Source organism: Falco biarmicus, chromosome 2 (genome assembly GCF_023638135.1).
Source record: "Falco biarmicus isolate bFalBia1 chromosome 2, bFalBia1.pri, whole genome shotgun sequence".
Taxonomy (NCBI): Eukaryota; Metazoa; Chordata; class Aves; order Falconiformes; family Falconidae; genus Falco; species Falco biarmicus.
Window position 1 is genome coordinate 8260325 of NC_079289.1, and position 14503 is coordinate 8274827.

General features: G+C 36.4%; 1 protein-coding gene across 21 annotated transcripts in view; it reads left to right on the forward strand.

Moving 5' to 3' along the window:
• The window catches only part of DLG2 (discs large MAGUK scaffold protein 2), a 1040391-nt gene that overhangs the window by 781562 nt on the left and 244326 nt on the right, over positions 1 to 14503 (forward strand). For all 21 annotated transcript variants that reach the window (XM_056327218.1, XM_056327222.1, XM_056327223.1 and 18 more), the window contains one exon: positions 14226 to 14294. In XM_056327218.1, the coding sequence (XP_056183193.1) occupies positions 14226 to 14294 (69 nt within the window). The remainder of the gene's footprint in view (positions 1 to 14225; positions 14295 to 14503) is intronic.

Below are 14503 nucleotides of genomic sequence, written 5' to 3' on the forward strand. Positions count from 1 at the left end.
TCTGTGGCAAGAATGTGGCTGTACAGGCTTGGCTGGAAGCAGAAGTCATACAGGTTTGGTTAGGATACAAGCTCACATAATACTGTCGTTACACCATGCAGAAACAAATTTGCTTTTGACATTTCAGATTCAGCAGTATGAGTGAAGGTTGTTAATTTTTCATAGCAAGACTTTACAACCATTTTATATATTATACTACTTCAGTGAAAGTGTAAAAAAGTCTTGTATGAAGACGTCTAAAGTAGGCAATGAATTCGTGAGTGTCTTGAGACTCAAATGATTGAAAGTTCTCCTGGTTGGTATGTGCACAGCAGTTAGAAAAGGAAGTATGCAAAGAGGGAAATTTACTCCTAATGGAAATTTTAGCGTATTTTCCCTAATGTATTTTGCCTGGTTTCCCAGATACCTCTCGTAGTCATCATTCAGCAATTAGCATTTGTGTTGGTATGCCGCAGATTACAGAACTGGGTCTTTCAGCTAGGGTACTGGAAGTTTGTGCTTTGTAACGAAAAATTCAAGATCCAAACCATAGTGGCAATGATCAGAATACTGGAATAGTGATCAGCCTATTTCTTTTCCTTGCCTTTCCTATTTTTTTCTCATGCAATCTTGTGCAATACCATAGCGCTTTGAATTAATGACAGGAAAGGTAGACTCCTGTTTTGACAAAAATGGCATTAAGCAGCAGGTGTCTGCAAAGGAAGATCAGTACAATAACAAAAGCAGATCATATCTCTGTGAAGTCAGAAGGAGAATTACACTGACTTTGTTGGAGCTTGGATAATCCAAGAATAAACATGGCAACATAATACTATAAGCAGATTCATACTTTAATGTCAAGGCTAACTTCCAAATCCCATGACATCGTGCTTTGTAGCATCTGAAAGACTGTTTCTCAAAAAGCCACAGTCTATTTGAGTGTACTACTGAGCATCCTTCATAAGGAATAATATCACATGGAAAATAAATTCTTAAATGATTGGAATGGTATATCTATTTGCTGTTGACTTAAATAAAACAAGCAGCATGGACTATTGCTGAGGAGTAAACCTTAAAAAACCATGCTGCTCTATAAAATTGTAGTTCTTAGTAATCAACACTATGATAAGAGAGAGGATTTTTATAACAGTTAATGTAAAATAGCTTTCCAGTAGGATAGAATATGCTGTATTTTTTTCACATCAGATTTATATAATTTTGTCCAGGCAACGTTTCATGTTTTTCATGTTTAAATTTTCCACAATAAAAAAAAAAAAAAACAGCTTAATTAATGTCAACTAACAGAAATTCAACATTGATGCAATTTAGGAAATGACAGCTTTTCTTCAGTTTGCCCACAGAAATGGTGAATAGCACAAATTAGTTTTAGTCTTGCCTACCTTAATATTGCTGCCATTACTGTAAGAGTCTGGACATTTCATTTATCTGTGTTTTTTTTAGACAGGGAGCAGTCAAACAGAGAGAGTTAATGGCTTTACTAAGGTCCTAAAGGAAATCCACAGTGAGGCTACAAGTTTCAGACTCACTTGCCAGAAGGAGCAACAAACAAAACACATAAATCAAGAATACAGTTGTGCAAATTTAAATTTTAGTATCATATATAGGAATTTTAATCAGTGTAATTATCTTTTTGAGGTTTTGAGATAGCTTCAATTGACTTGTAAAATAAATTGCTGGAAAAAAGTGGAAGCCACCATTTGACTTGGAATGTTGATTCGCAAGCTGACTAACCAATATGCAGGAATTTGGCAGTATTGTCAAGGGACTTTATAAAGCAAAGTCAATTAAAATAAGTCTCTCAAGGCTTAAACCAGTCTCTAAATAGAGAGCAAGATGAGCTGTGGTGTGAGAAGAAATTGTGTTTTCTTCTGTTTTACCTCTATTCTTAATCAGAGGTTTACACAATGTAACATTTACTGTAAGAATATTTAATGGGTCTGGATTGCCATCTGTGAAATACATAAATTGAAATCATTAATATTTTCTGATACTCATTTATATATTGTGCATTTGTATTGGAAGGGAAGAGTTGGTGTTTGGGACTGTTATGCAGCAACGTCTGATTGGTATATAAAAGGATTCTGTAGCTACAGTAGCTATCATAGTTTTAATAATAAGATGCAAATTTAAATGCATTTAAATGCCTCAAAGGTGTGGAATGTCTCCAGACCTATCTTTGGGCCAGGAGAAAAAAACAGCAAACCGTTACGCTTAACTTGGGTACAAAAATGAGCATTTTATATCCAGAAGTAACTGATGAGTGGAAGAACCTTCTTTGGGTTTCTTAATGTATTTACCCAACTGTATTTGGAGAATTCCACTGATTAAAAATACGATTATTTAAACAGGTATTTTATATAATAGTAGATACCCATGATAAGTTGGAAGAGAGGCATAACTTGGAATAAAATAGTATATCAAAGGAATTCTAAACACAAGAGCCTATTGCCATGGAATTTCCTGCCAATCTTGCAAATGCAAGATTTGAAGATGTGGATGACCATCCAATGCATGGGCTTATCCTCCATCAGTTTTTTTGCATCATCTGAGTAATCCATATTTCATATGTGAAGTGTTTCATTGATTGCAGTGTGTTCATAGGTTTTCCGCAGAGCTATTCCATCCTCAAAAATAAAACAGGGAGAACTGAAGCAAAAACCTGCAATGCTAGCTCAGTTCATGTGCACAGGATAAATATGGACAAAAGATACCCATCTCCAAAAATAGCTTCCTTGTGTGGCTATTTTTTTTTTTTCTACAGTGGTGTTAAATGACAATGGAATTCTGGGTTTAGCCCTTGTTAAGATTGGATAAGTTGCTGGTGTAAATCCAACTGTGACCATTTTTATTCATTGATTAATGTTTTTTTGTGCTTCCCTGTCTGTCAGTTATTCATATGTTTTCTCTTAAACAGCAGTGTTTTTTGTCAGTGTACCCAGTGCAATTGGTTCTGGCCAAAACATTTGGGAACCAAAGTACAAAGGTACTTGCAAAGAGAAATTATTAGTTGGAAGCAGCAAAGAGACATGTAGTTCTAGATAAAGCTCTTTATCTAATAAGTGAAAGCTGAAAGTAGAAGAAACATGACAGCATCTTCACCTTTCACACTAAATTAACCTTGAAATAACCCAAGAACCTTGGGTTTGCTGGCTGACTGATGCGAAGATTGTAATTGTAAGAAATGACCACTAACCTGCAAGAAATATTTGAAAAGTTTCGTGAAGAAAACACAGGCTGTTGTCCAGGATTTATACTATTAAGTATCTTAATGACATTAAATCACTTCCTAGAAGGATCACAAATTGACTATCAGTTTAGTCGTGTATGCATGCTTGCTAATTTTGCACATATTCTAAAACCAGTTTCTAATGTTTTACTCAAATGATTTTATCTATTGATTTTGTAACTAAACAATTTGCCTTAATGACTGGCACAGGCTTAGAGTAAAATTCTTCATAAATTCCTTTCACAGTTCTGTTCTAAATAGATAAATTTCTCTTCAAAGACTGAACTTAGCAAGCATCTTTAAATAAATGGTGGGGTTTATGTCAATTTAGGGATATAAGGATTGACATAATGGAACATATAAATAATCTATCTAACCCATCATTCATCTAATCCAATTTATGGCCTGTAATCAAAGACAGGCAAAATTAGTTAGTAATATGCTTGGACAATATTACAGTGATCTACTATGGGAGATGCTTGTGCCTGACACTCCCACTGTGAGTAACCCCAGAATGAGAAAAGGGATTTTTTTTTAAAAAAAATTATATATACTTCTAGCGTGTACTTCATTCTTAGACCTCATAGTGTAAAATGTTGAATGCTCCCCATGAAATGCAGAGTAACTCCAACTTCTGTCAAATTAAAAAGATCCAAGAATCTTGATTTCTATAGATTAGTTTAGAAACAAGAGTTTAAGCTATTGGATCTCTTCACTATTCATCTTTCATATTGACAATACATTTTTTATACTTCTGCATTTTCACATTACCACTCACTGCTGTTTGTATGCATTGTGTCGGGATGCCATTTGTTTCTGTGCATTATGTTATTTCTACTTTTGCTTTTCTCTCTGTGTATTTCTGGAGGATTTCTGTTTTTTGTGTTTGGTATAGCTGCACATGCACACATGCATGCTGGGCTGGTTTGAATGACATAGAAAGTGACACTAAATAGCAGCTTATGTAGGGATTACATTCTCATCTCTGATCTGTTAAACAAGACAGATATTCAACCCATATTCCTAGCTTGCACAGAGATAATGTATATCCAGATAGGAGGGATAACATTATCAGAAGGTATCACACAGGTGCAGTAAACATTGTATCAGGAATAACTGAAATATAAAGTGTGCTGTTCTGATAGATTTTAGATGGTAATCGTACATTAATGTTCTTTCTGTTGTGAGCATTCTTTTTGTTTTAATGAACAACTTCTGTGGGAGCTGAATACACTCCTTTTCTGGCCTTTTCACCTTGACGGTTGCTGTAATTCATTGCAGTGCACACAGGAGAGCTAATAAGTACAAAGAAAATGAACTTGGTCTTATGCAGAAACAGTATTAAAACTTTAATTTCTATAGGAACGTTTTTATTATGCAAATATAATGAAACAGCATGCCATGAGATATAGAAATGTTTGTTAATGGCATGGTATGGTTTGGCATCAGACAGTTTTTCATTGCTGTTTTAAATCACTTTAATTAATTATTATTATCCATATGCTTTATCTTGAATGAGTAAAATTCAGTGTGATGACTCTACCATGAAAAGAATTTTATGTGCTTGTTTCTCTTTCGATGGAGATGGATAGAAACTTTGCAAATTAGTTTAATGGGTTGCAGTGATATGAGCTCTGTCATTAGGCTTATTTATCTATGATTTCCCTACTCTTTAAAAAAGAAACAGATGCAGTACAAAAGTTCTATGAATTATTTTTCAAGTATCATCTTCAGTACAAAGAAAGTCAACCCTCCCTTGAGAAGAGAAAGCAAAGCTAAGCTGTTCCAGGCATTAAGTGCAGTATTGCAAGATCAGTATAACCATTAAGACATAATCTGTGTCCATTTCATTAATGACAAGATTGCTCTGACAGAGTTCTGTGTTAAAATCACATTAGGCTTCCTTTTTTTGAATCCTGAATTGGAATTAGGTCTCTGATTCCTGAAGGGAACTCTCAACAGTCATACAAGTGGTATTCATAACTTTAAATGAACTTCTCTGGGCTGTGGTGGAAAAGTACATGAAAATGTGAGGCCTTTCCAGATTTTTCTAGTGTCTGTTTAACCAGTTGTTTTCTGATCCTCCTGTCAAGTACGTTATGAAATTGAATTTCCACAAAAACAGTCCAGTTCATCCAGTTCTATCCACAACAATAAACCAGTTCATCTAAAAATTCTGGTATTAACTCTTTCTGAAATTCAAGGTCTTACTAGCTGTTAGCATTGTTACGAACAATTTACTAGTAGTTTACATTATTTTAGAATTTATGCTGTATTCATGGACTACAAAGTAGGCAAGCTTTTTCTTTAGACAATAAGAGCAATTTCCTTAATGGAAAACTTCTAATTTCTCCCCCTACCCACCCACCCCTCCCCCGCCCCATGAAACTGGTAAATACTTGTATGATGTTGTATGATGTGCAAACTGGTAAATATTTGTATGATGTTGTATGATGTGCAATTTTGTATTTTTGGACTGCAGTTCTTACATGATTCTTCTTGTTGTACCTGTATGAGTTTTCCTAAAGCTACTGAGATACTCTTTGATTTTTATCCAAGTTTTGCCATGCAAGGTTTCTTATAAGTGGACCCATTTTTCAAGTCCTTGCTAACATCTTTCAACAGTTGACTAAACTGGAAAGGGATTTTGGCGCAGATATTGCTGTTGTTACTTGCACAGAAACCTAACGAGCTTTCTGTGCGATAAATACATTTCATTGCAGAAGCATGGCGCAGCTCTAGAAGTACATCAGAAGTGGTGTTGGGGGACAGAGATGTCAGGGGACAGTGGTGTTGGAGGACAGCGTGTTAGGGGACAGCAGTGTCACAGCATGGGGACCCCCCATGGGGTGCAGCCCCTCAGGCCCAGCCGGCTCCATCCAGGGCCCCTCATCTCCATGGCATTCCAATACACTCTGTAATTGGTAAAAAAAGTAAATCTCAAGTCATCCTACTAGCCTGTCAGTTGTATTATTATTATTGTTGTTGTTGTTATTGTTATTATTAATATTACTGTAATGAATATGAGGAATTATAAAGCTCCATCTGGAGTTCAAGTACTCCCTGATGAAGTTAGTTTGACAATTACACCAGCTGAAGACTGAGGTTTACATGTCAAAAGATTTGCGAGAAGTGAAAAACGTGTAGGTATCTAGAAAAAAAGAAGGGATAATGGTAGAAGAAAGGAAATCTTACCTTCTCAGTTGCTTAAGCAAAATCAGATGGAAAAGGTCATGAACACAGCAGCTGAGTTTGCTCCAATTACAGCTGTGGCAGAGGACGTAGTGCTACTTTCATGAATTTAAATAGGGAGCATTTGCTTAGGAACAACAGAAAATTTCCTGATGCACTGCATGGCTTCCCAGTTACCTACACCTTGTGGTACCCTGGTACCAGTGCCTCATAAATACGATGCGGAGTTTTTAGTTCCTCATGGAGAAAGCAGCTGTCACCCTCCTCCCTGCTCTGACATGATCCTTATGTAATTTGACATCACTAAGGTTTTTTGCCATGCTGGTACACTTGAATGCCATACCTCATTTACTGCTTGCTATCGCTCCTAATTCTCTTCTGGCATTAGTGTTTTCCGAGCATCACCGTTCCAATGAATTGCACAGGGTATAAGAGAAGGCTGGCCGAGGTCAAGCCTTGCAGCCACAGGGGCAGCGCCGTGAGGAGAAGGGATTTAGAAGGGGAAAAAACACCCCTTCCAAAGTATGGGGAGAAGATATGACAAAGGAACGTAATGAATTAGAAGGATGGGATGAAAGGGAGAAAAAAAAAAAAAGTATATTATAACAGAAATCAGTACCTAACGGACATATAGAAGAGAATAACCTCCCAAAAGAGCAAGGTATCATGTCTGAGTCATTAAAACAGATCTCATGTCTGCTATAATTTGTTCCACTTAATTTTGTATAGATTTGTAACAGTAATTTTTTTGTACATTTTTTACTTGGTATGCCTAACTTCCTCAGTGCTGTGCTCTTCGCAGTACTGTGTAAGTCTGTACTTACCCTACATGGGGACATCAGAGTACATGTGAAACTTCACCGATAGTATATCCTCTATGATGTACTCCTTTAAACAGCATTCCTAACTATTCTCAGTTCTCCCCATGCATTCCAAACTTCTTCAGCTGTTTTAAATATTATATTTCAAACTAAAATAACAGATAAGCATACTTTTTATATTTTAAAGCTTATTGTTGTCTCCTGCAATTATCTCAGATGTAAAGAAAGCAGATCTGAAGTCAGGGGATATTTTACCACTTTGAAGATAGGTGCTGATTTAGGCTCACTGCTAACAAAGGTGGATAATTAGCTTTATTCCAGGAGCTGAAGCGTTCCTCTGAGTCACAGTTTCACCTTGCATTCTTCCTTATTGCTTCCTTATTCCTATATGATGCTAGTTTAGGGCTGCAATTACAAATACTTCAAGTTGCAAAATGTGGATAACCACTTCTTTGTGGATACTGTTTGGAGAAAGAAAGAAGGAAGGAAGGAAGTGAAAGAAGGAAAGGAAGGAAGTAAAGGAAGAGAAGGAGGGAAGGAGAGGTCAGCAACCTTGGTGACTTTACTTGTGCAAGGGGAATTATTCCAGAGAACCTGAACAGAGAGGTAGTGTTGTCCTTATTTTACATATTTGTAGGCAGAGTGACAGCCTAATCCTTCATTTTGTTTCTTTACTGTTTTCCACTGGGTAGGTGTTTAGCCTAGCGATGCTATTTGTAGAATATATGTGCAGATGCCATTTTAAAAAATGAGTTATTGTTCCGAAGTCACTCCAAAAATACTCATTGCATGTGCCTGTGCATGAAAACTGGTTACATCTCATGTTTGGCTTTGGTGCCTAAGGGTGATCTGAAAGTAGCACAGTTGAATGTCCTGTTCTCTGAAGTTTCCTACTTACCTCTGATGGGAGACTGTGGTTAGTTAGACACTTCTAATATGGGTCAGTAACTGTTAGTACTGGATATTATCAAGCTGTTTGTAGCAGGGAGAAAATTAATAGCAAAAAAGCACTCTCTTGTCTTCTAATTAATCCCACAGGAGAGCAAAAACTCATTTAAGTTAGAAGTTTAGCCATTGGCAGCATCAGGAAAAACTGGTTTCACTTCACTGAGCTGAATTAAAACTCCACATTAATAGAGTTAAAGCATGTTGTCTTCTTAAACTCTTATATCCATCAAAGCAAAGGCTTAGAAGCTTTATAAACAACTGCACTGCTACCTTCCATCCTTGACATAAGAAACAACATGCTGAGAATACATCATAAAACCAAAGTGTCAGCGTTCCCTTTGCTGTTCTCCAGTGGACCTTCTATATTGTATTGATCCATCTTTGTTCTTTCAGTATTGTGAATAATGAAGAATAACTCAGAGCCCTAGTTTGGGGGATTGTTTGTGGGTTTTTTCTGCACAGAACATATTGATAGACAAATGTGATTTGTATACTTTTCTTCCGCATGGCAATTTCAGAATTGGGACCTCAAGAATGCTGCTCCAAAGCCAGTTTTCAGGGAGGTCTCTGTCTAGCCTGTGCCACTAGTTGCATCACTGCTTCCTTATGAGAAGATGCAGGTCAATTTATTTACGAAGCAAATAATGAGTTTTATCTGTCACTTTTGACTTGTCAAAACAAAGATACATGAAAACAAAAGGTTTCCTAAATCAGGGCTATATCAAATAATGAACAACTGTTCTTTGTTGATAGGAGGTAGGTTGGAAGAAGAAAACTAATGACTTTTCTGTGTGTAAAAGCAATGTGTATTGTTTTTATACAAGCAAAAGAGACCAAGAAAAATTTTGGATTGTAACAACCATCTTTCTTCCCCTCTCAATGCAGTAGGCAGGCTTTGGGATGAACTTTGATTTGAGTGTCGTGCAGTCTGATCCCTTTGTGGCAGTTTGTCCATATTTATGGTTGTCAGATTGCATTATAGAATTTAAAACACAATAAATATTTATCTATTGTGATTGTGTCATCCCAGGTAGGGATTTCACTGGGATATTGTGTACTGGTGAAAGCATCATTTGTGAAGGGAAGGTGGTAGTTCATGTGGTCCCTGCAGGGAAAGAGGGGTTTATGATACTGCCTCCAGCTGCAGTGTCACCCACACGGCAGGAGTGCTTTCAGAGCATCCTTGGGCTAGAACAGAATCAAATCTAAGGAGAATTCTTTTACTTGCCTTCTTGATGCTATAATACTTATTGATATTCTTATTTTCATAATAAACATTTAAATCAATATGTTGACACCAGGCTGCTCTATTTTTAGTATTTAACAAAGTCATGAAATGGCAGGCCTTGCCTGAGAAACAGGTTTAAAACAAAAAACAACTTAAACATTAAAAAAAAAAGAGGTTGGATTCTTTGTTCCCTGTTTTACCCTTTATTATCCAATTATAATCTCATTCTCTGTTCCGTCACTCATATGAATTGTCTTACAAGAACACTGTATTCCCTTTGTCTCAATGAACTAAAATGAAATAGAAGTTAAAACTGGTATTTGACAGGATGTGAGTCATTTCTTCAGGAAAGACCCATTTTGTGGGGCTGTAGTACTGAGTAGTATATTGAAGTGTGATTACTTTGTATTATTAAAACTACCTAGACATTCATTCTGTATCATTACAGAGAAACAGTAGCATTTTTATAAGCCTAAATGTTGAACTTTGAATGCTTACATCTGTGAGTGTAAGAACATGATACTTACCTTCATGTCTCAATCGGGATGTAAGTGTCTATCTTTAGGTATTCATCATCGAAAATGGTGGTGGCAGTAACTCAGAAGTGTTACTTTCTTTTGTGCTACAAAAGACATGACACATGTATAAGTGTGTCTTTGACAGAAGCCACCAGCAGCTTTATCTTTTAAATAAATCAGTAAGAAATGGTATCAAACTGTTATTTGTGTCTCGAACTGGATAGTCACTTGTGTAAAGCAGTGATTAAGCTGCATTTTTGATTTTTGTGTGTCACTATTCATGACGATACCTTAGAAGACATAAGCTTGTATTGAGCATCAGATTTGGTTTTTATGATTATGCACAAAAGAGTTTTCATATCACCATTTATGAATTATTTTAATGAAAAATCCAAGGACTCATTTGAACTCTATGTCACACGTAACTAGAATTAGAAAAGCATTTCTAATGAGTGGAATATTGTCAATAGCTGAGCCCCTCACTTGCTAGGAGTGAGGTATAAGGCTCTTTTTGCAGCTTTGCCTAAGGAAGGAGTCATTCCAGTGAGGGATACCGATGACATCTAGTGCTTGAGCAGTTTGGTAATTTCAGGGGAATACTGAATTGAAATTGTGGCTGTGATTCATACTTGTTATGGGATTACATCACTTACTAGAGCATCTGATATAATAGAAAATAATATTGCCACCCTAGTCTTTTTTTTTTTCACTCCATCATTGGAATGTGTTTTGTTTTCCCAAGGATCCACACTTCCCTCTGAATCGTCTTTGTCCAGCATGTCTGGATAATCCTTTGCTTAATTTGCTACTTCGTGCCCCAGCCATAACAGTACTGTTTGAGGATAACTACAGCAGATTTGGTGGCACAGCACAATTTCTCTAGTGGCTGAGGAGAGTGTTTCGTGTGTGCTGGGCACCTTGCCCTTCTGCTGAGATGTTTGCTAGACACAGGATTTTCTGAAAGGGGTGAATATCCTCTTTTGGCAAAGTAGGGTTTTGGAAGTGTTCTAGACTGGACACCCAAAAGCAAGCACCTGGTGCTGCTAATCACTTCTGGAACTGCTGTTTGTGTTTGTTCTCGGTTCAATTTTGCATTTCAACAATGATTTTCTTAGAAAGTTCATAAACAGCATTTTTACCAACCTTTCCAAATAGGGATCATATGTTTTAAACAACAATAATTTGCATATATCAAACAATGTCCCATTTTTTACACATACATGAATAATGAAATCCAGTAATAAATTTATGAGAGTGAAGCCAATACCGGCTCTAGATCTAGGTAGGTCTATGTTCAGAAGGGTAATCTGTTCCATGTTAAAGAAAAGTATATGATGTCAAACAGGGATCTTTTATAAAGGCTTAGGAGTTTTTGCTAATCTGTAAATGCCATTATGAATAGTATGGCCACAAAATTATTAGTCCTGCTTTATCCATTATATACAATGTTTAGAAACAGTGAAATTATTACTTTCAGGTTTTGCACAAAATAGCCTGGTTTAAGTATCAATCGTCAAAGGTAGTTGAATTCACGAGTAAAATGCAGCATCGCTGTGGAGACTGAGAGTCTGTTACAGTGATCAGACTGGTCCCTTTCCTCATTTTGAATATTCCAGTGTAGGAGCAATAATTCACCGTTCTATAAATTACTTCGGTGAGTGTGGCCCATTTTTTGATTTGCAACATCCAAACTTAGTCACATCCCAAGAGCTTACTATTAAATATGGTTTCGTGATGGTGTCCAGTTAATAATTCTGTAGAAAAAAAGGAAATGATTAGGTTTTAGTACTTAGCATCTGGAAGTCCTACTTTAACGGTCTCATAATTTTGCCCATTTTAAGGCTGGTCAGGGTTATATAATTAAGTTTGCTGTAGTAAAAATAGGGCAATGCTGAAATTTTTTGGGAAAGGGAAACAAAACTTTTGGAATTGAAGCCAGTTTGGCTAGCTGTACTTGGACACAGGTATTGTGGCTCTGGCCATAACAGTATGCCACGGCCCTAGTAAGGAGGAGATCTTGAAACAGGGAGAAGTGGCTTAAATGTTTTAAGGCAAAGTGCCAAATCTGCTGTGGCTGCTCAGCTTCCCTTTCCTATGATATTTGAATTTTCCTTTGAAAAACAAAACACTACCCAGCATTTATGAAACCCAATCCCTGCATGAAACCTTCAGTTGCTGCCTTGCCATGCCTCGTTAAGAGTTTTTTTTCCCCCACAAAATATGTAGCATCTGTTGCAAGAATATGAGCTGCTTGTTTAAAGTCTCCATTGTATAAAGTCTCCGGCAGTATAGCTCAGGCATGGCTTTGCCATCCTTCTCTGAGAAACAGACCTTGACATACAGTGTGACTTAGAAGCTCGTGACATACATCATCGTCCCTCCTCTCTGCGGGTTCCTGTTCCTTGTACCAGCTGTATTCTTGCATCTCTTGATGCAACTTCAAGTAATAAAATTTCTGAGAGTCAAGCTGCACAGTGAAAAGATGAAGGAGTTGTGGCTCTGCTGTGCCACTTCTGTCTTATGTATATGGAGGGAAAATTCAGGGGAGAGGCTCTTCCCTCTGTTATTAATTTTGTGTGGGAAGCCAGTACAGGAACATAAGGATGTATGTTCCCTTCCAGCTCTGTAGAGGGAGAAGGACAGAAGACAAGCCACAATCTAAACTTTAGTTTTTTAAAAAATGCATAAACACTAAAAAATGTATAGTTTCAAAATATGCATGCTACGTTATTTGCAAGATGCAAACTTAATGTGAAATTTTAACCAATATCCATTAAATAGTCTGCAATATTTGTCCAAATCACTATTCTGTTTACACCATGGTGCTGGAGACTCATGATACTCCTGTACATCCTATGTTTTGCTATAAAGCAGATAAAAAACTCTGTAGTTCTACTTAGAAAAGGAATATACATTCCCACAGAACTTCTGAAATACTCAGACTAAGGATGAATACTAACATGAAACGAGAGCACAATGGTCACAACAGGAAATACCAACAGGTCTTCTGTTTGTCTTGTGGCATGATATCATGTGTGACAACTCTATGTGCTGCAGAAGAAATCCCATCTTTTCTGTCAGACAAACAGTATTGGCTATGCTACAGGGTAAAATGCACATAAAACAGATGTGTTGCTCACTAATGTCAAACATCTTAGCTTTTAATGAAAGTAAGGTGTGCTTCTGAACAATCAGCTCGAGTTTTATACAAAGCTTGAAAGCAAGACGATATTTGCAAAATCTGCAACATTCTACAATCAGTGAAATCAAAATGACCAAAAGATTTATTTTTAATGTGTACTTTGCATTATTAATACTGAGCCTCAGTATGTGATGTAGCCATTTAAACTAAAGAGAAGATACACCCAGTTGTTTGTTTGTTTGTTTGTTTGTTTGTTTTCTTTTAAACAATTTGTCTTGGATAAAGAATATAATTTATTATCACAGAACTGCCTTTGATGATGTGTTGCTATCCATTTATATTTACATGAATAGTAGTGGTACAATACTATTATACAATATTACAATACTGAAGTTAATGTATGCTGTGTAATTTATAGGGTTTATCTAACATAATAACTATCTTTGACATTCCGTAGTCGTGACAACATAACATATGAGAAGCCAATAGATCTGAAGATTTTCAATCAAAAACATTTTTCTTTCAGAGTCTGTTTTGCTTAGAAAAAAAATCATGTTTATTTTCTAAATGTTGTGTCTTAGATTGATAAAATGTCATGTGGAAAAACTCAAGCTACGTAAAGTCTGATAGAAATAGCGACTGTTGGTTGAAATTTGTAAAATTTGAAGTTACATTATGATGCAATTATAAGCAGTGCATGTCCTCTTTTACTGAGCATTCTGCCTGAGAAACACTGAGAATTAGATTGATAATGTTATCATTTACTGTTTTACCTTCTGCTCTGAAATTAACTTTGCATTTTATGCTTAGTATATTTGGCAGAACAATTAGCATCTGAGTTATTTTAAGTGACTGAACTGTGTGTGTATACATATATTTTAAAAAGAATAAGAAAGTTAAAGGGAATTACTCTCTTCATTGTCTGCTTCTAATGAGGAATGAAACCTATTTTAAACAAGTGAGATTGTAGGACTGAGCTCATTTTTGAAGAGATGACCATCACTGAAGTCAATATGCTTTAGACACGTGTAAAACAATCTGGTTGTTATTTCTGTTTTGGCATTAGCTAAATTGCTAGAGACAATAAGAACAAGAGAAACTTCTATTTTTTTTAACAAATGCTTTTCTTTATTCTTCCTTGGTCATACAGTCATTCCCAGCACAGCACTGCAACGCGTCCACCCACAGTGAGCTTGCAGCGGACCATTTCTGTGGAAGGGTAAGATGATTCTCTGTTGAAGCTGCCTGTAGAGCTCTCACATACCACTAAGCCAGGCACTGTACTACCCATATACAAATAGTTGTTAATGTGGTTTTTATGTAGATGTGGTTTTGCATACCACAGTGTTTAGGTCTGTGAGATAAAATAAATAGTTTCAAATTAGTGCTGATCCTCCCTAGATACTTAGACTGAAAGGTTTTGTTTTC